The sequence below is a fragment of the Mustela putorius genome, unplaced genomic scaffold, assembly GCF_011764305.1.
Source record: "Mustela putorius furo isolate JIRA1106 unplaced genomic scaffold, ASM1176430v1.1 tig00003850_pilon_pilon_pilon, whole genome shotgun sequence".
In the NCBI taxonomy this organism is placed as follows: Eukaryota; Metazoa; Chordata; class Mammalia; order Carnivora; family Mustelidae; genus Mustela; species Mustela putorius.
Window position 1 is genome coordinate 15,716,412 of NW_025422002.1, and position 21,001 is coordinate 15,737,412.

The following is a 21,001-nucleotide window of genomic DNA, read 5'->3' on the forward strand; positions in this document are numbered from 1 at the left end:
GTCATAACATGGTACAGAAGAGGCTGCAACTTGCTTATTTCACTCATCCCTTTTCCGTGATTCATCCTGGCTGATGCACTGATGAGTACCAGGTTGTCTCTAGTTTGTTGATATTATAAACAATGATACAGTGAACATCCTGTGCACGTGTCTTTTCCTAAGACAGGAGCCAAGAAGTGAAATTGAAGTACAACATTTTGTCGAAATGCTATTGCTTTTATAATTAAAAAAAATTATGTCCAAAATGGCTGGGGAGAAGCACCTAACCCGTTCCCTTGGGCAAAATCTACAAGAATGAGGAAGGATTTGCCAAAAAATATTAAAAAATAAAAAAAATAAAAAGCCAATTCTGGGATACTGCAGGCCAGGAGACAGAATTTTAGTGCCTTTTCAAATTCCAGGATTTAGCATTTAAATTCCTAGAGTTAAACAGAAAGCCAGATTCTGCCCTTCTTACAGCCAAGGACGGTTCAATAAAGCCTGCCTCTGGCTCCAGTGTGGCTGGATAACCGGTCCAGTGCAGGTAATAGGTGCAGGACACCTCGTGAAAGAGAAAGGAAAAACAGCCTAGGTCTCCCCTGAGAAGGTGGCTTTTCTTCCACCTTCCAGAAATGTGCTGTAAGGCACCAGAGAAAACGTTGGCCAAACAGCCCTGTTAGCATAACCCCAGCTCAGAGACGGAACTCAGATTGCTTCGCCAACTCACCATCCACAGGCACAAAGAGGAAGGCTGGAAACCACTTTTCTATCCCCGCCTCCCCCACCCCAACACCCCAGCAAACACACACTGAGATTAGAGAACGAGGGTCCATCTCAGATCGACTTCTTACCAGCCGGATGTCCCCAAAGCAGTCCCCTTAACTTCTCCAACCCTGTCTCTCTGCTCTAGTTTACTGCGTGAGCCTCGGCACCATCTACCGTGGAGAGACACGTGAATCTGGGAACCCTGTATCTGAACATAAAGGGACAGTGGCTTCTCCGCACCTGCGCGGGGAGAGGGCGGTTAGAGGCAGCTCGCGGGGCTACCCTCGGAAGACTTTCCCGGGAGAAGTGGAGTGACACGTGGGCACGGGGGACACGCCCCCAACAAAACAGGAGCTGGCAGCTACCCTCCCAGGCCTCCCGGACTTCCTATCTTGCGTCCACGCCTCGCGCGGGTCCCAGGGCCAAACTCTCAGCGCAAGGCGGGTGAGACAGAGGGTGCGGGAGCGGAACGCCGACAGAGTCGGGAGTAGGAGGGGGAAAGGAAACTCCAGCAACGCCCCGGGAGTGACGAGGGGAGAAGAAAGCGGGGATCACCCGGAGAAGCGACACAGAGAGAGGGATCAGGTCCCCTGCCCCAGCCTTCTCCAAGCCAAGCCGAGTAAACACACACGCCCCGCCAAGCCAGCAGCGGCTGGACACCGCCCTCCGCGCCGCTCCAACCAGACCGCGACCGCTAAGCCCCTCCTTTTGAAGAACTCTGGGGCCGCCCCCTGGAAGTTGCGGGGCGGAGGAGTGGGGGAGCGACGCGCTGCAGCGACGGAGCCGAGCGGCCCGGGCCGGGAGGCCGGCATGGAGGGCGCGGCGGCGGACCCGTACCGACGACCCGCGCGGCGCACTCAGTGGCTGCTGAGCGCCCTGGCTCACCACTATGGGCTGGACCGCGGCGTGGAGAACGAGATCGTGGTGCTGGCCACCGGCCTGGACCAGTACCTGCAGGAGGTCTTCCACCACCTGGACTGCCGCGGCGCTGGCCGCCTGCCCCGTGCTGACTTCCGCGCTCTCTGCGCCGTGCTGGGGCTGCGCGCCGAGGGGGCCGCCGCCGGGGAGGCCTCCGGGGATGCGGCCGAGGGGGACGCAAACCCTGGGGACGAGACCGCCGGGGTCGCGGCCGCTGGGGTGGCCACCGACGGGGACGCGGATGTCGAAGAGGAGGCGCGCCTGGCGCTGCGCGCGGAGCCGCCCGAGCTCACCTTCCGCCAGTTCCACGCGCGCCTCTGCGGCTACTTCGGCACCCGCGCGGGGCCCCGGCTGCCCCGCGGTGCTCTCAGTGAACACATCGAGACGCAGATCCGCCTGCGCCGCCCGCGCCGCCGCCGCCGCACGCCCCGCACGCCGGCCTCGGACCGCGGCCCCGACGGCGGCAGGGACGGCGAGCTCCTGGCGCGGTTGGAGGAGGAGAACAGCAGCCTGCGCGAGCTGGTGGAGGACCTGCGTGCCGCGCTGCAGAGCAGTGACGCGCGCTGCCTAGCGCTGCAGGTGCACGGCCGCGGAAGGACGGGGGGCAGTCGTGACTGGAGGGGCGGGAGGGGGCAGCCAGGGACCCTCTGAGAAAGTGGAAGGGGGGAGAGGGCAGCCCCACTCCACTTCGGCTCACTTCCCCTTATCCCACCCCATTGCGTTCAATGGGTCAATGGGTCGCCAAACCCATCCCACCTCCAAAACCCCTGTCCCACCCGGATCACCGTTCCACGCCATCGCCCCACCCTCACTATCTCGTCTTGCATCTTCTAACCTAGTAGCTGAACTCTCCCGGGAAATCTGGGCCGTCTCACACATCCAATCATTCAATAGGCATCTTGAGCTCTCCCTGGTGCCAGGCTGGAGGTGAGGAATGAGGTTGGTTAGGAAATAAGGGGTGAAAAGGGCCCTGTCCCCACCCTTAAGGAGCTTCTTGCCTAATGGGGTAGACTGGCAGCTCACTGGGTCGTTCAGCAAATATTTATGGGCCTCCCTCATGGCCAAGGCAGGTGCTAAAATGGTGTCACTGTTCATCAGGCAGTCGCTGGTCACCGAGCACCTGTGGGGGCCAATCCTCTGGGATGCTGAAAAGGAAGCACTGAGTGATTATGGATCCAGCCCAAGCATTGAGATTCAGTCAACAAACACTTCAGTGCTGCGCTCAGCACTGGGCGCAGCCTTGTGCCAAGGGGTAGGGAGTGGGAGGGGTGGGAGGAGGAAAAGAAATGCCTCTGTCCCAAGGGACCCTAAATCAGGAGAGAGCTGACTTGTATTAGCCCTATTCTGCACATTGCCCAGTCACCAGCCCTGAGTGGCAGAGGGCAGGCTGCGCATGCAGAGGGGTGGTGAGGTGCTGCTTTCAGGAGTCACAGCTATGGACAGGCAAGGGCTGGGGGCCTGGGAGCACAAGAGAAGTGAAGGGTAGGAGTGGGAAATGACTCCCGTGGTGCGGAGTAAGATGGTCCAGGATCATTCATTCTCCAGCTATTTCTAGAGCACCTACTGTGTGCCAAATCTGGTTTAGGCGTAGGGGACACAGCGGTAAACAAGATAGACAAAAAACCCACCCTCAAGAACAGTCTTTTGACCAGACATCAGGGAGGTCCAGAAACACCTGTTTGAGACGGTCAGATTCTTCCTCGACTCCAGGGATCGGAGGAGTCCCAGAAAGTTGAATGCTACCAAGGCAGGAGACGGGCAGAGAAGAGGCGTGAAGTTCAGGAATTAATGGTACCGCGCAGAGATGAGAATACTGGGCTTTGTGGCTCAGTTTCCCCCACCCAGGAAAAAGGGGATAATTAGAGCTCCTGCCTCATTTGGGTGGTTGCGAGGATTACACGAATTCAGACCACCCTGGGAGCGGTAGGCAGTGCGCACAATAAAGCCTCACCGCGGGTGCTCGGGGATGGGGGGCGCCGGAACAGTGGCCGAGGTCGAGGCCGGTGGCCGACGCGAGGCGCTCACCGCGGTAACCGCGGCCCTGTCCCCTGCAGGTCGGCCTCTGGAAGAGCCAGGCGGGCGCGCAGGAGGCTGGGCGCGGTGGGCCCGAAGCAGCGGCGCAGGAGCTGCGTCAGGCGCGGGGCGCTCTGGCGGTGGCCGAGGCCCGCGCCGCGCGGCTGCGCCAGGGCCAGGCCGAGGTGCGGCGGCGTGCGGAGGAGGCCCGGGAGGCGGTGCTGCGCAGCCTGGGCCGGGTGCGCGAGCTGGAGGCGCTGGCACGACAGGTGCCGGGCCTACAGCGCTGGGTGCGAAGGCTGGAGGGCGAGCTGCGGCGCTACAGGTGAGCCGGGCGGAGGGTGGGGGGGTGGCAGGGTGAGGAGGGACGGCCGGGGTGCCCCAAGTCAGCTCCGGGTCTCTCAGATCCCAGGCGTGCATCGTTCCCGCACACACACTGAATCTCCTGTTCCTCTGTTTGTTCACAATGTCTGTCCATGGGTCCCTCCGCTCCCTCGGCTGTTCTTCCACGTCCTTGGTCATTCATGCCCTCATTCACTGGCTTTCCACTAACCCAGCCATTCACGTGCCCACTCACGCACAAAGGCCTTCCACTTGCCCATTCGTGGGTCCCAAGAGGATATGGTTATTATTTGTATTTATTCTTTTACCGACATAACAACGATGATGATGATGAGAGCCCACAGTCGCTGAGCGCTTGATTTGTGTGCCCGGCTCTGGGCTAAGCCTTAACAGCCCTGTGAGGTGGGTCCCACCTCATCCCCATTCTACAGATGAGGAAGCAGATGTACAATGATCCCTGGTATAAGCCACACAGGCAGGAAACTGGGCGTGGGACCAAGTCTCAAATCCTAGGGGCCTCTGCCAGATGTGTGACCTTGGGCAAGTCACTGCCCCCTCTTGGAGCTTCTGTTTCCCCCTTTGGCAGAACACAGATTGGAGTCCCTGCTGGCCAGGGTGGCTGTGAAGAGGCAGCAGCGTCCTGCCTGGCACACAGTAGGTGCTCAATAAATAGCTCCCTCTCCGTTTTGAATCACAAGGCACACCTGTTTGTCTAATATCCATGTTAACTAGGCACCGGCTGTGTGCAGAGGCTATGCCGGCTGGCAGGGAGGTGACTGGGAACAAGGCAACCCGAAATCCCTGCTCCAAGGGGCTACTACAGAGTGTGTAAGATCAGCATATGACTGGGCAAATGGCATCAGGCAGCATGAACTGGGGGCAGAGAAGGACCTTCTCCATGCTTGCTGCAGGTTCAGCCAGAACCTGAGGTGACACTTGTGCTGAGAGCTAAGGATAGGATGTTATGTGCCAAGATGGGCACGGGAGAGGAGGAGGGGAGAAGGGGAGAGTGTTCTAGAAAATGGGAACATTATGAGCAAAGCCCTGAGACAGGAGGGACCATGGCACATTCCAGAAACTCAAAGGAGGCCAGACTGTCTGGAGCAGGAAAACTGGAGAGGCAGGCAGAGGCCAGGCCTTCCAGGGCCTGGAAGCTTGTGTGAAGGACTTTAATCTTTCCCTCAAAGAGAGCATGGAAGTTTTCAGCAAGAGGGTGACAGTAACTGATCTGCATTTAAAAAAAAAAAAAATCATCCTGGCTACAGTTGTGACAAAGAGGTGGGAGGAGGGGGAAGAGCCAGAGACAGTGGGGAGTCCACTGAGAGGGCTGTGGTCCACCTCTGGCCTCCAGCCGGAAAGGAAGGGGTCTGGCCCAGGCTGGTGGGCAGGGCAACCAGAGAGGGAGGCTTTGAACCTAGCCTCTTAGAGGAGGGCCTCCTCCTTGAGTTCGGAGGTGCTCACAGCTGGGAGATGAGAAGCCACAATGCGGAGAGAGGCCTCCATGAAGAGGCCCACCCTGGGCCAGCCTCCTGCAGCTCCAAATGTTTGGATAGTCACTTCCTGTTTGCATAGCTGATCAGCTCAAGAGCAGGGCTGGCTGGCTTGGGGCCCCGTGTCCAGCCTTGGAACTTTCTCCAAGAGAAGAAATAAAGGGTCTCTTCTTTGTGATACCGTAAAGTAACTGTCCTCTACAGCCTGGTGTAAGAGCCACTGTGAACATCCAGATAGCACTTCCTGCTAGAAAAGGTGGATTTGTCTCCATGGTGCCATTGAATCCTCACAAGAACTGTGCAAGGTAGAGGTGTTATCCCCATTTTACAGACGGTGGGAGGTGAGACTCTGAGAAGTGAACTAATCTACTCAAGGCCCCCCAGCCAGAAAGTGGAAAAGTAAGTTCAGCCTGCCCCTACAGCCTGTGTCTTTCTTTCTTTCCACCTTACCATTTTGTTGTTCTTGACGCACAGTTACAAGATGGCTGCCACACCCCCAGTCCTCATGTCTGCTATTCAGGCTTGAGAAGGACGGGCAAGATTGAGGGTGGGGAGGATTTTCTTCAAGTGAGCTTTGCCTTTGTGTTCAGGAAGAGATACCCCTACCCCATCAGAACTCGGACCTCCATCTCCTGGGCCAGAACTGTGTCACGTGGCTGCTCCTGTCTACAGGAGAATCTGGCCATAGTGATGCCCCAAACACAACTAGGTTCTCTTGGTGAGGAAAATACCGCAGTGGCCCCAAGGAGAGACCCAGTGTATGAGAAAACTGGGGGCCAGAGATTGAGTGACATCGCGTGAAGGCCGTAGGCCACAGTGAGATGGCTTTGTCCTTGTTTCCCTGCCCCTATACAAACATACCGGCAGGAGGTGGGCAGAGTTTGTGGGCTGAACAGCCAAGGACATGCACTGGGCATCACCTGTGTACCAGGCATGATGCCAGACCCTTTCCCCACATTTGCTCAAAGGAGCCCCTCAATTGGCCTAAGAGAAAGGTATCATGATCTGCACTTCGCAGACGAGAAAGCCAAGGCCAGAGAGGAAGCAACTTGCTGGTGTGGCACAGCAAGTGACAAGCCAGAATCCAGACCTCAGCCCAAAGAGCCCAAAGCCATATACCCCAGGCCAGCATGGCAACAGTGCACAAGTCCTCCCCGACTCCCTCACTCCAGCCCTCCCCCTAAAACACCTGCAGGACCTTTCACAGCCTGCAGAGGGGCTGGAACTCAGATGTCCCCTATTTGTTAAGCTGGGAGCCCTCCCTCTGTGGCCTGACCCTTTGGGCCTGCAGTCTAGAGGAGCTGGGGGTTGGAAGATGCACCACACCCCAAAGATTAGAGCCCCAAGCACGCCCTCTTAAGTGACCTCACTCTCAAATGCCTCCAGGTGTTCTGCAGATGTATCTTTGGGGGGAAAGCCATGCAAGGACTAAAATCCCTCCTGGGAATGACAGCTTGAAGCCATTTGGTTAGAATGAATGACCTGACACACTTTTCCAGCCATGTCACAGAAACTGACCCGCTCTGATCTTCTCATAACACTTGGAGGCTGGTTTTATGCCACCTTTTTTCAAATGAGGGAACAGAGCCCTGGGGGTGGTCTCCTAACCAACACTTGGCTGCTTCGGCACCCGGGGAGTCTCCCAACTCCGAAAAAACATCCTTTCCCCTTCTCTGCCATCACCTTTAAATAATATCTCAAAGCCCCCCTTGCTCATTTCCTGGACTTCGACGTACTTCTTTTTCAAAACCGGACATTCTTTTCCGTCCCTCCCAGTCCTCGTGTTGTGGTTTCTCTCCCGTTCTTCAACTCTTTCCCGTTTAAACATTCTTCTTTTCCAGTCTCTTTGGGATTGCTGTGACATCTGAGCTCTCCCTGGTGTTTCATCTCTGCTTTTTCTGTGATCATGACAAGTTCTCCGTGTGCTATTGTGATCGTCCACAGTGAGCCCCTCCTTCTTTGGCAGAAGCCATGATCCTGTAGAATCCACCCATCACCAAGGCTGTGGAATTCGGTCCAGAGCTGTCCCACCAGGGCCTGATTCTAGGACAGTTTCTAATTTCATTTCTTGGCTTCAAGTTTCATAACTACATCGGGAGAAATTGAGCTCTGTACCAGCTCCGTACCAACCCAAGGCCAGTAAGTAGGGTTTCTCTCACCTCTGTTCCTGGATGAGACAGCTCCTGGAGGGCCCCCAGCTTCATGCTAGAGCCTCCTTGTATGAACTCACCAGGCAGGTCTTTGGTACCTATCCTCATTGGGCATTAGAACCCCAGTCTTGACCCCTCTCTGGGCATTTCAGGTCTATCTCCTGCATCCCATGCAAGCTGGAGGTCTTTCCTCCTTGTTCTTGACCTTGGCTCTGCCTTCTTTTTTTTTTTTTTAAGGTGTATTTATTTATTTATTTATTTGAGAGAGAGAGAGAATGAGAGGACAGAGTACAAATAGCAGGAGAGGGAGAAGCAGGCTCCCCCCCAAACAGGGAGCCCAACACGGGGCTGGATCCCAGAACCCCTGGGATCATGACCTGAGCCAAAGGCAGACGTTCAACGACTGAGCCACCGTGCCCCTTGGCTCTGTATTCTTTTAAATGGTTATACTTTGTCCAGTACTTCTCTGTATTTGTACGTGGAAAGGGAACCTTCCCTAGCACCTCGATGCACCATCCTGGCCAGGAACATAAGAGAACGGACAGTAAATATTTAAGCAATAGGGATACTCACTTCTTAGTTCCACGTTTTATATGCAGCTTCCATGGAGAAAGTGGATACCTCGGGTGACCAGGAATGGGACAGATGTGCCCATTGCCCTCGGAGGCTCTTCTGGGACCTGAGAAAAGCAAGTCATGAACACGCATGTTAGGACACAAATGTGCTGGGTGCAGAGGGCCCCAGCTGTGGGAGTCCCAGACCATATAGAAGTATTCCAGGAATAAAGTGCTCTTCAGGCCTCTTGAAACCAGGCAAAAACCGAGGGGCTCATCTGACCCAGCCCAGTTGCCTAGGAAGGATCACCTGTTCCATCAACCTCTGGGCTCCCGCTTCCCACAGCTGGATTTAGTCTCTTCTAATCCCACAAAATTGTCTCTCCTCCCAACACATTTTTGAGCACAGGAGACCTTACTGATGCTTTGGGGCAGGGGGAAAGGGTACAGATTACATTACAATGATAGTTTTATATGAACAGTTGACATCATGATTCATAAGATGTCATTTGACCCCACATCTAACAGGGGTGTTTCACTGTTACTTTTCCCAAACTATACCCAGCCACTTTCCACCTGTCTCTTCTCTGTTTTCTCTTTCTCCTTATTAGCCATCTCTCTTAGATGAGTGCCTGAAAGCCTGTCTCTATCTGACTTGGATTCAAAAAGAAAGAGTAGCCATCCAGCTTCAGGCATGGCTGGATCCAGGTACTCAAATAATGTCACCAGAATATAGAAGCTCTGCTTTGCTCTCAGGGAAGTTCTTCCCCCTGGTAGCCTTTGGGATGCTTATCTGTTCAAAGCTCTGAGTCCAGTAGAAAGATCATCTCTCATCTGAGCTGTCCCACTGAACGCCTGTAACTGGAAATTATTGAACAGCTTAGAAACAGGTTCATCCCTGAACACATCGGGGTGGCCAAGACAATTTGACGTTCTGATTGGCCAAACCTTAGTCACATACCCATTCCTGGAGCCACAGCCAGCCCCACTGAACTCTGGGACTGAGCTCCTCCCAGGAGAATCAAGGAGGAGCCTAGCCCATGTGTGTTAAACAACACATGCCTCTATCTGGAGCCTGTGGCCTAACTCCCTTCTCTTGTCTCAAAAAACAGGCCACCTGGGGCCACTGGAGACTCTCCAGAAGGTGGAGGCCCCAGGAGGAAGTCTGGTAAGACACAGAACAGGCTTATCTCAAAGTTGGCCTTCCCAGGGTGCTGAACGCTTTGGGCTGGCCATAGGGGCCTGCATCCTCCCCAAAGTAGCCCGTGTTGGCATTTCTCTGGGCCAGCACACAGCTTCGGACTCACAGTAAGGTGGCAAATGAATGGAGGCATGAGCCTACAGCTGGACACTGACCTTACACACATCTTGGTGAGGAGGGGGTGGGCATACGGGACCCCAGCACAAGGTGAGCCCTGAGCAAGTGGTCTGGCCGACAGACCCTGCTTCAAGGGGAGTGGTGCTCTTGGAGGAGCTGCCCTTGACTGGGGCGACTGGGGGTTTGTGGGCATCTCCACCTTCTCTGGAAGCCCCGGGGTGTCGGGCATCTGCCTGTCCCATCTCTGCACTGAGGGACAGCCGGGCCTCCAGGACACCTGGACAGGCAGCCTGAGGCCACCACCATTGGGCTGGGGCTGGGCTCAAACTCACAGAAAAAGAGACTGAAAAACCCAGCTCAGCTGGAGCAGGGTGGAGGGGCCTCCGCCTGGCCTCTGTGGCTTTGTTGTCTGAGAGGGAAAGATGAAAAGGCCTGATGGGGCGCGGGCGTGCGGGTAGGAGGACAGCTCATTTGGCCCGCCACCGCGTAGGGGACACAAAGATGAGGCTGTTGGAGGCACACCTCCTTTCTTCTGCCCCAGTGCAGCAGCCCGGCCTGACCTTGGGTGGGGGGAGGGGCCGAGTCAGCAGGTCGGGGGAGGGAGGCAAGCAGGGGCATGGGGCACCATCTGGAGCTGGGAGGAGTCTGGTCATGGATTCCATTAGTCTTGGAAGTCCATTAGTGGGTGGCCGCTGGTGGGAACTGAGGCCTTTCTCTCAGGGACAATACCCGGGGCTCACAAAGGGGCAGTTCGGGTCAGGCACTCACTGGCTGCACGCTCTGGCCTGAGACCCTACACAGACAGGCATGGCGGGTGGGGGCGTGGGCTCAGGAGGCCCAGCCTGACGGGGGTTTGAATCCCGGCTCTTCCACATATTTCCTGTGGGGCCTTGGGCCCTTCCCTTTCTCTCTATTAGTGCTAGCCTCCTCACCCACCAAGTAGGCGTGAGGTCCTCTTCCTCTGGGTCTTGGGGTGAATATCCAGTGAGACATGGGGACATAGTGGGGTGTAGGAGCCAGAAGTGGCAGCAGCCCTGGGAGTGTGGCCTGCAGCAAATTATTCTCATTTCATGAGCCTTGGTTTCTCATCTGTAAAATGGGGATGATGAGAATGTTACTACTAATAATAATATCCACTTCCTAGTGTGTATGAAGATTCAGAATGCTAATCTGTATAAAGTACCTAGCACTGAGAGAATGTTTAATAAATATTGAAAATTAGTATTATTGATCCCTCATCACAGTACCCCCCATCATTAGTAAAGGCTGTGGTGGCTGGTATTGTTAATATTGGCAGAGTCCAGCCCCTAGAGAGCCTTCTATCTGTGGAGACCCCTAGCAAACAAGGGACAGTTTCAGCTAGTTGTAGGCAGGATGCTAACAAAGTTGCAGAGTGTAGACAAGCACAGAGGAGGCACGAATGACTGGCTAGGGGTCAGGACATCTCTTGGGGGAATGCCATCATCCAAGATGGGTGCTGAAGGATGAGTAGGAGTTTTCTCAGGGATTGTAAAGGCAGGTTGCTGTGAATACAAAGGCTTGGAGATGTGAAGGGCCCTGGTGCCTCCTGGGAAGAGGGAGATGTACTGTGGTAAAGGGTTCAAAGTGGAAAGTGGCAGGAGCAGAAGCTGGGAGGCAGGCAGGGGGTGGCAAAGAATCTGAGCACCAGGCCGAACATGTGGCCTTTACCCCGGACAATGAGGGAGATAGAGAAGGGCTTATGCAAGAAGCAAAGTAATCAGATTTGAGTTTCACAGATTGAGCTTCCCTCTGGCTGCATGTGGAGGACAGATCAGGCAGGAGGGATGACTAGAGGCAAGGAGGCAGGTGACGAGGATGTATCTGGGTCCAGATGGAGAGGACACAGGCCTGACCTCCAGCACCTGAGAAGGGATGGGCCACCAGCCCCACACCTGGAGGCCTTGCCAGGAGCTGGGGGGAGCCTCATGCCTGCTGTTCTCTATTCCAAGACAGAGCCTTCTGCACTCCAATATTATTGTGGGCATGCTAGAAAAGCATGGAATAGACTGAGAGCTCAGACCTCAGAGGTCAGAGGGTGAGCATCCTGCCTCATGATTCTTACACGGGTTGTGTTTATGATGACAAATTCAAAGGAGCCCATTTCAGGATACCACCAGGCATGGCCCAAGGTGGGTGGACAGTGTTCCGTGAGTGGTTTCTCCCGACTGGTCGGGGTCCCACCAAAGCACATGAAGCCTTGAGTTGGGGGAGGAGGGGAGGTCACCAGACCTTTTAACCCCCAGCTACCTCCCTCTGAAACTGCAGCCAGAGTTTGCAAAGCCGTCCTTAGCAAGCCACACCACCCGGATCTCAATTCAATCTCCAGGTACAATTTTGTACTACCTCCCTGAAGCCTCTTGCCACATCGTCCACAGGTCATACACTCTGGCCCAGCATTGCACGAGGGCGGTCACACCACACCTGTGGAAGGGCGCCATGCTGCGGGCAGCTGGGTAGTTGTCCCTAGTGCTGGATTTATCAGTTTTCAGTTACAAGCTGCTGAGAACTCACCTAACAGTGGTTTGAATATATTGGGGGTTCCTTGTCCACACCTCACCTAGAAGTCCGGGAGTGGCTCCACAACCCTAAGGAAGGCAGAAAGAAGGGTGACATCTTGTTCTTTTCTGGCCAGAAAAGCAAAACCTTCCCAGAAACCACTAGTGGATGTCTACATGAACATCGTGGCCAGAGTGGGGGCACAGAGGGCCAGAAGGGCCCAGAGAATGAGACAGGCCTTCTCAGCCCCAAGAATGGAGACAGTTCGGCAGAGGAACCATGGCGTTCATTGATTAGTAGTATCTCCCAGAGAGGTCAAACCTCATTCAAGTGCATGTCCCCAGCTGGATTTCTCTGAGGACAGAGCTGAGCCCACACTTCTGGCTGACAGCCCAGGGTCTGGGGCTTTGTGCCCCTACCAGTGGGAGGGATCTGGACTGTACCAGCTAATGTGTGCAGCAGATGTGGCCTTCGGAGAGGAAGCTGGAGCCACAGAGGGACAGTGATCTGCCAAAGGCCACCTGGTAGGAGAGGGCACAGCCCTCAAGTGTCCTAGAGTCTGAGGCTGTCTGTGCTGCCTTGGGGTTCAGAACAAGCTTCAGTTCCTGTGTCTCTGGGGTTAGATTAGGGGATGGGCTCTGTGATCCCCAGCTTTCGAGTCCCACCTTGTCCAGGTTCAAGCCAGGTAGGGTCCTGGGGCCTGCAGATGGTTTCCAAGTGGACCAGGGTCCTCAGGTCAGAGCCAGCCACACATAGGACCCAGGGTGGCCTGAGGGGCTGGACAGGTTGCCTTTGGCCATGACCTGCCTTCTCTACTTACCTTGATATGCTCTCTATTTCTTTTGGTGCCTTGATACTTCTTGGGAAACTCTGACTCAACCTGTTTGTGCCTTAGTTTCCTCACCTGGAAAATGGGGTTCATTTTAGGGCCTACATCATGAGGCAAGAATTAAATGGGATCTAAAAAGCACTTCACATTGTGCCTGGCACATACTTAGCACTCACAGATGTCGCTGTCAGGGGTTGGCCCTCTTGCGGCGGGAGACCTCTCATCTGTGTGGGGGCATTCATGCATCCACTCCATACTCTGGAGCAGACCGAAAGCCCCGTGCCACCAGCACACTCCATGCGTCATGTATCTCAGCCTGTCCCCACTTGGCTTTACTCATTCCTGCTCCACATGGTAGGGAACATGGCTGCCGTGACCCCAGATTCACTGCTTTTCAAATTTGGTGACCCAACCTACTGCTTTCCAGTACCTGTGCATAAAGTCCCAGGGAAGAGGGCCGGCTGACCCAGCCTGGGTGACAGATCCAGGGCTAGGGTGCCTGAGGCAAGGGTGTTGGCATACTCCGTGGGACCAGGGCCAGAACGCGCCCTCCACCCTGCAGTCTGGGGAAGATGGGGGCGGGGCCGCTCCGCAAGGCCACTAGGGGGCTGTCGCCAGGAGACAGAAGAAGGACGCAGGTCAGACAAAACCACCAAACGTCCGGCCAGGGAACTTCCTTTCTGGAAGCAAAAATCCAAAGAAATATAAAGGCTGTATGTAACATGGCACCCAGCACAGGGCAAATGAAAGAGCGGAAGTTTGGGCCTCAGAGCCAGATGTTGAAAGTGTTTTGGGTGTCTGTGTCGTATCTTGATGTTCTAGAAAGTCAGAGGTCCTGGTACATGTGGATGGCTCCCTTCCTCTAGAGTGGTCCATCCACATAAGAATGTACTGCCTACCCATGAGGCAACATTGGAAGAAGAGGCCCGTGTCTGTGAGGAGGCCTCCTGTGCCTCATTGCTCCGGAACCAGGATCCTGCCATTGCTCGTTTTGTGGGCTAGAGATGGCCTCTGCTGGAGGCCCAAGCCAGAGAAACTCTGGAGCACATGAGGAAGCAGCACCATGGTCTCTGGAACGTTCTGTTGGGATGGCCTGCGATATAGATAATCATGGTGCCCTTGTGAGAGGAAACAGTGAGAAATAAATGTACACTTTTTTCAAGGTAGAGGGACCACTGTATTATATTGGAAACTTGTTGCTAATGACTGAAAGAAAAGCCAAACTGCTTAAATTTTAAAGTCAGGGGGCATTGGGGCATCTGGATGGCTCAGTTACTTGAGCGTCTGACTCTTGGTTTCAGCTCAGGCCATGATCTCAGGATCCTGAGATTCAGCTCTGTGTCAGGCTCTGCACTCAGTGGGGAGTCTGCTGTAGATTCTCTCTCCCTCTCTCTCTTCCCCTCTCTCTCAAAATAACTAAATAAATCTTGAAAGGTAGGGGGGTGTTATCTACTCATAAGCTTGAGAGTATGGCTTCAGGCATGGCTGCATCTAGGAGCCCAAACAATGACACATGGAGTCTATCTCTTATCTCTGCTTTCCTCTAGTTGGCTCCATATTCAGACATTCTTCCTATATGGGAGCAGACAGCTGCCAACACAGGATGAGCTCCCATCCTCCCAATCATCCCCAAGAGAAAGAGCTTTTCCTTTCTAGTAGTTCCAACAAAACCCTTAGATTAGCTTTGATTATCCTGACATGATTATGCCCATCCTTGAACCAAGCACTGACACCAGGGACATGGAATGTGCAGACTGGTCCAAGAGGGGTCGTGTAAATACTCTGGACCAATTTCTGTGATTGACCAGGTCTGGGTCACATGGTATAAGGTGGATTCTCCCTAGACTGGAAGCTTCTTGCAGGCAATGATGGTACCCAGCGCCCTTCTTTTCTGTCCCTGCTGCCACTGAGCCCAGCAGAGGGCTAAGCCCAGGAAAGACAAGGGTTCCTCCTGACTGGCAAGTGCATGGACTATCAGAAACATCTGGGGTTTCCCCTGCTCTGCTCTGAATGGGGAGCAGTGGGGACTCTTCTGAGAGGACTGAGGTGAGCTGGAGAAGCTTGGGGCCAACAGCGGTGAGAGACCCAGTGAGAGTGGGGGATAGAGATTCTTCATGTAGTCTCTTCACAATTTCTGTCAGAAATAACTACTGACTTTTCTTGGTTCACCCAAATTTTGTCACATCCCCAGAGAGTGCCGATGCTGGGTTGGCCGCCATGACCAAGACAAAGTCTCTGCCCTCATGGGATGGACCTCCTCACTGGGGGAGACAGTAAAGAGGATGAATGAGGGGGAATGGGTGAGGTAGGGGAGGCTGCTTGACTGTGGCCCTCAGGGAAGTGTATCAGTTAACTTGGCTGCAGGACGAGTACCGTGGGATGGCTGGCTTAAACAGACATGGATTGTCTCATGGTTCTGGAGGCCGGAAGTCCTGGAGCCAAGGGTCGGCAGGGTTGGATCCTTCTGGGGGCTCTGTGGGAGAATGTGTTCCCGGCCTCTCTCCTGGGCGTGCAGATGGCTGTCCTCTCCCTGTGTCCTCGCATAGCCCTCCAGCTGGGTGTGTCTGTGTCCTAAGGTCCTCTTCCTATAAAGACACGAGTCAGATTGAATTAGGGCCTCCCCAGTGACCTCATTTGAACTTGATCACCTCTGTAAATACCCTGTCTCCAAACACAGTCACTCTCTGAAGTGCTGGGTGGGGGAGGGGGAGGACTCCGTATGAATTCAGTCCGTGGCAGGAGGCTTCCTTGAGGAGCTATCTGAGCTGGGATCTCAGAGCCCACCCCTCTGAGTCCTGCCATGTCTCCAACCCACCTGCTCCCCGCCAGCTGCACCCAGCTGCACCCGCCACGCACTGGGCCAGGACCAGCCCGGATGTGATGGCTTTCCCTAGCTCCCCACCAGTCCGCCGGCCACGAAGTGGCTGGGGGTGGGAAGGAGCTTTTCTAAACCCACATCTAACCCCGTAGCTTCCTGTTGTCCTTAGAATAAACATTGGCCTCCTCACAGTCACCGTAGTAGCCCTGCATGATCTGGCCACTGTCCATGGATCCAGCCCCAGCGTCTTCCACTCTGCGCCTCTGGCATTCAGTTCCTGCCTGCTGTCAGGCCTGCCACACCTAGCCCACGTCCACGCTGCCGGTCTCCTTCGCCAGGGCTTGCTTTTTCAGAGGCCCTGGCTCCATCCAGTTTGTGCCTCTGCTGTCTCTCACAGCCCCTGGCCTTTTCTGTCCTTAATGTACTTTTGTGATGACATCATTCGTATCTGCGTCCCCCAGGGGAAGGTAAATTCCACAAGGTCAGGCTGTTCTGTGGCTGAGGGCGGGATCTCTCGCACCCAGGGCAGCAGCAGGCTCACTAATGCGTCTGTCCGATGAATCACAGGATGGAACGAGCAGCCAGCCTGGGAGACGCCTCTGGGGACTCCCCAGCGGCAGCATCGAGCCCCCGCTGGGTCCCCTTGCACCTGTCACCCACCCTATAGAGGCGAGTGGCAGCCAGAGATGAGGGGCCATGGAGAAGCACTTCCCAGGCCTGAAGGCTCCCTTCTTCATGATTTATTTTCAGCTCACCCTTCATAGCCCCCCTCTCAAGCTCTTCTTCCTACTGTTGTTCTCTTGTTTTCACATGCTAGTCTCCGTTTCCTGCTCCTGGGAGGGAGGCTTCACTCAGGAAACGCCAGGCAGTCAAGGAAGCCCGGTGCACAAGACCCCAGGCCCTCCGGGGCGGGCTGCACTGCCTGGCCCCCTGCCTGGCAGCTTCCTCCCCCCCCCCCCGCCCCGGGTCCCCTCAGCAGGCCCTGCCCGGGCTCTGGGTGTCCTGTCTACCCGGCGGCTTCCCAGAGCTCACAGAACACATGAGTGGCTTGGTGGCTGAAAGCAGAAAGAGAAGCAAACACAAGTAACACTTTCCATCCATTCTATAAAGCTGAGCCGGGGTAGGGGATGGGGGTAGGGGACAGGGGCTGTGTTAGGGGGTGGTCTGTGGGGGGGGTCAAGTGGTGATGGTCTTCTGTTGGGTCACCTTGAGGTATCCCTTGGTGACAGCCCCAAGTTGTCCAAACAGGAATCTACACTTGCTGTGAAGACATTTTGCCAATGTTATTTAAGCCCATCAACAGCTGACTCACAGTAAGGGAGAGTATCCTGGATAGTCTGGGTGGGCCCATTTTCATCATTTGAAAGGCCTTTAAAGCAAGACGGTGGACTCCTCTGCAAAAGAGAAGGGGTTCTGCCTGTGACCAGCCTGCCTGTGACCTCCCCCTCCTATGGATGGCATATTGGTTGAGCCAGCCTGTCATCACAGAAGCTACTTCCTTGTGATAAGGCCCTTGAGACAGTGCTATAGCTAGACACATAGACACAGATGAGTATTCCCCGCTGGCCCCACTTCTGCATCTGGACACGGACTCACCCCAGGGCTAAGGCTGAAGGAAGCAGCCCCAAGAGCACAGGCCAGCATTTCTGAGTTCCTGCTGGGCACAAGACACCGTGCTAAGGACTTCCATACACAATCTCATTTAACCCCCAAGCAGTGCTGTGAGCCATTTTCAGTAACAATGATTTACGCTGCAGGAAACAGAAAACCCAACTCCAGGGGTGCCTTGGTGGCTCAGTCGGTTCACTGTCTGCCTTTGGCTCAGATCATGATCCCAGGGTCCTGTGACCTCACTGGGCTCTCTGCTTAGTGGGGAGCCTGTTTCTCTCTCCATCTCTCCCCACCATTTGTGCCTTCTCTCTTTCAAATAAATAAATAGAATCTTAAAAAGAGAGAGAGAGAGAAGACAAAATCCCATTTCAAACAGCTTAAATCTTAAGGACACTGATGATCGTGAATGAGAAGCCCAGGGGAAAGCAGTTTCTTTGCAACTCTGATGTCTGCAAAGATGCTTATAGGTTTTTTTTTTCTTTTTGATTTTAACTTATTTATTTTAGAGAGAAAGAGAGCACGCTGTGGGAGGGGGAGAGCAGCAGAGGGAGAGGGAAGGGGAGAGAGTCTCAAGCAGATTCTCTGCTGAGCCTGGTGCAGGGCTCAATCTCACAACCTAGCCGAAATCAAGAGTTGGGTGCTTAACCAACTGGTCACCCAGGTGCCCTGGGCCAGGACAGAGTTCTTCATCCTCCCACACTGTCATCCTCAGTTTGTCATCTTCACCTGTCAGCAAATGCCCCTCATGGTCACAATCTGGCTGCCATGGCCTCAGGTATCACTGCCACATCCACAGACAGAAACGTAACTTCCTCCTTGGACTTCCCTTTTCCCAGAGATCATCCAGGAAGACTTTCCCCTCCCCTCTCATTGGCCAGAGGCACATCACACGCTTATCCCTAAACCAATCCTTGGTAAAGGGAAGGAATCATCATGATCAGCACAGACCAATCAAATCTCTTCTCTAGAAGCACGTGGGCACTCTGTGCTTGAAAGCGTAATTGAGGCTGTGTGTGCCATCAAGGCAGACGGGTGTGTCTGTTTGTGCAACTGTGTTTGGTTTCTATGCAACTATAACAAACTACCACAAACTTAGTGGCTTAAAATAACACCCACTTACGATCTCACACGGTGTAGGCCAGAAGTCCAGGCAGGCTTGGCTTCGTTCTCCCTAGGTTCTCCGGAGGCTGAAATCAGTGTCATTGGCCAGGTGTGGAGGCTCAGGGGAAGAATGTGTTTCCAAACTCAGGCGTGGGCAGAATTAGGTTCCTTTCAGTTGTAGGACTGAGATCCCCATTTCCTTGATGGCTGTCAGCTCTGGGGTCACACTCCACACTCCTCTTCATGTGACCTCACTCACCTTCCAGCTAACAAGGACCCCAGTCCTTCTCATGCTTCAGCTCTCCCTGATGACCTTTCTTGTGCCAACCAAGAGAGCTCTCTCTTTTTGTTTTCTTTTTTTTTTTTAAGATTTTTTATTTATTTGAGAGAGTGAGAGTGTGACCAGGGAGAGGGGCAGAAGAAGAGGGAGAAGCAGGCTCCCCATTGAGCAGGGAGTCCAACACGGGGCTCGATCCCAGGACCCTGGGATCATGATCTGAGCCGAAGGCAGACACTTAACCGACTGAGCCACCCCGGCACCCCTAGAGCTCTGTTTTTAAAGGGACTCTTGTGACTAGATGGGAATAATAACCCCCTTGAGATCAGCTGTACCACATAATGTAACACCATCACGAGAATGACACCTCCCCAACTTCACAGACTGCAGGGATTAGGGTGTGGAACCTTGAGTCATTCCTAGAAATTCTGCCCACCCTGCAGTAACCACGGTGCACACCACGGTAAGACGTTTCTTTGGAAAGAAAGGTGAAGTTTAGAAAAGTGAACATGAGTTGCTCCAGGCCATACCAGCCAGGGGTCCGTGTCACAAACAACAGGACATGACACGGGCTCACTGAAGCAGGAAGAGAATTCTTTGGGAGGGTGTCAAGGGTCAATACAGTCAATATGCAGGTTGGAGGGTCAGACTCGGGCCAAAAGCAAGGCAGGGCAGACCCAGCCAATCTGTGCACTCAGGTCCCATGGCATCAGACGCCACCTGTGAGCTCAAGTGAGCCTGCACCTGCGTGTGAATGCGCATCCCACACACTGTCAGCTGCCCACCCCCTTCGCCTGTCAGCTACAAACAATATCTCTCCCTCCTGCTGACCCAGACGGACAGACATACTGTGTTCCCCTCAGCATGGCTCCGTGGCCCCTTCCAGACAGATAGTTGCTTTGCTCCATATCCTCGCTCAGGGCTCTTAGCAAATCCAGAAGGTACTGGCTGGCTGGCCTTAGGAACAAAGGTGAGACCTCAGTCCGCCACACTGATTAAACCTGTTTTCCCTGGACTAGAGTCTATGCACTGAGGGCAAAAGCCATCAGTTAAATCAGCAGTTTGTAGGGGCACCTGGGTGGCTCAGTGGGTTAAAACCTCTACCTTCGGCTCAGGTCATGGTCTCAAAGTCCTGGGATCAAGCCCTGAATCGGGCTCAGCAGGGAGCCTACTTCCCCCTCTCTCTCTGCCTGCCTCTCTGCCTACTTGTGATCTCTGTCTGTCGAATAAATAAATAAGATCTTTAAAAAAAAAATCAGGGGTTTGCAAATTATGGCCCATGGGCCAAATCAAGCACCGGGCCTGTTTTTGCATCTGATGCAAACTCTGATTTTAACCTTTGAAAGTGGCTGGGAAAACTCCAGAAAGGAACAATATTCCTGGCACAGAAGAATTTCATGAACTTCAAATTTCAGGACCCGTAAATAAAGTTTTGCTGGAACACTGTCATGTTCATTCCTTTCTGTATTATCTGTAGCTGCTTTTGCACCAGAAAGGCAGCCCTGAGTCATTGCAACAGTGACCACATGGGCTGCCAAGCCCGAAATATTCACTACGTGGCCCTCTCCGGGAAACATTGGCCAGCCCCTGTGTGAAATGATAATGTCCTCCAACTTCTATGCTGGTCGTTGGTGGACATTTATTCTGACACTTGGGAACTTGTGTATTCTGAATGGGAGACTTGGGTTGGAGCAGGGGTAGGAATGGATTTTTTTCCCCCTTTTCTTGCCCTTACCCTATCTGTCCTATAGACGACCATTCTCGTATTGTTCCATGTTTTTTCTTGTCGTGTCCTTGCAAAATGTGTGGTTTTGTGTCTATGTCCTGTGTCCATCTTGGCACAGCATTCTAGGCCTCACTCTGTCTCTTGCATTCTTAGCTCAGTGCCGTGTGTTTCGGGGGCACTGGGTATGTGCATGTCTGTCCTCTGCTTCTCCTCCTGGCGAGTCTCCCACCCAGTCCCAGAGGCAGACACCCAATCCCAGAGCTGCGTCGAGCTCCCACATCTGCAGGTGACACTGATGTACACCCTCCACCATGCCCCCTTGCAGACAGCCATGGAAACTTCCCCCCAGAAAATATACCCCGGGGAGGAATTCCCGGGTTGCGGGGGACTTAGAGAGAATGTGGCCAGGGGACACCACCGGGCTCCCATGTCTTCTCTGATGGAATGCGGTTCACCAAATGCTTTGGGCCTTGTGATTTTGCTTTTGAGTTTTGATTTGAGCTGTCCCCCACACCGCGTTTCAAGGTCATTCATTCTGCTCTATGTTCTATTTCAATTCTGCCCTTCAATTTTGGTCTCTATAGAGGCCACAC

The 21,001-nt window shown here is 54.1% G+C and overlaps 1 protein-coding gene across 1 annotated transcript in view; it reads left to right on the forward strand.

Annotated features, from left to right (window-relative positions):
- Nucleotides 1-1,059: 1,059 nt before the first annotated feature.
- EFCC1 (EF-hand and coiled-coil domain containing 1) overlaps nucleotides 1,060-21,001 on the forward strand; it is a gene marked incomplete at its 5' end in the record, with an annotated part of 40,577 nt that continues 20,635 nt past the window's right edge. Inside the window, 2 exons of the mRNA XM_045063245.1 lie at nucleotides 1,060-2,241; nucleotides 3,717-4,000. Coding sequence (XP_044919180.1) covers nucleotides 1,060-2,241; nucleotides 3,717-4,000 — 1,466 coding nt within the window. The remainder of the gene's footprint in view (nucleotides 2,242-3,716; nucleotides 4,001-21,001) is intronic.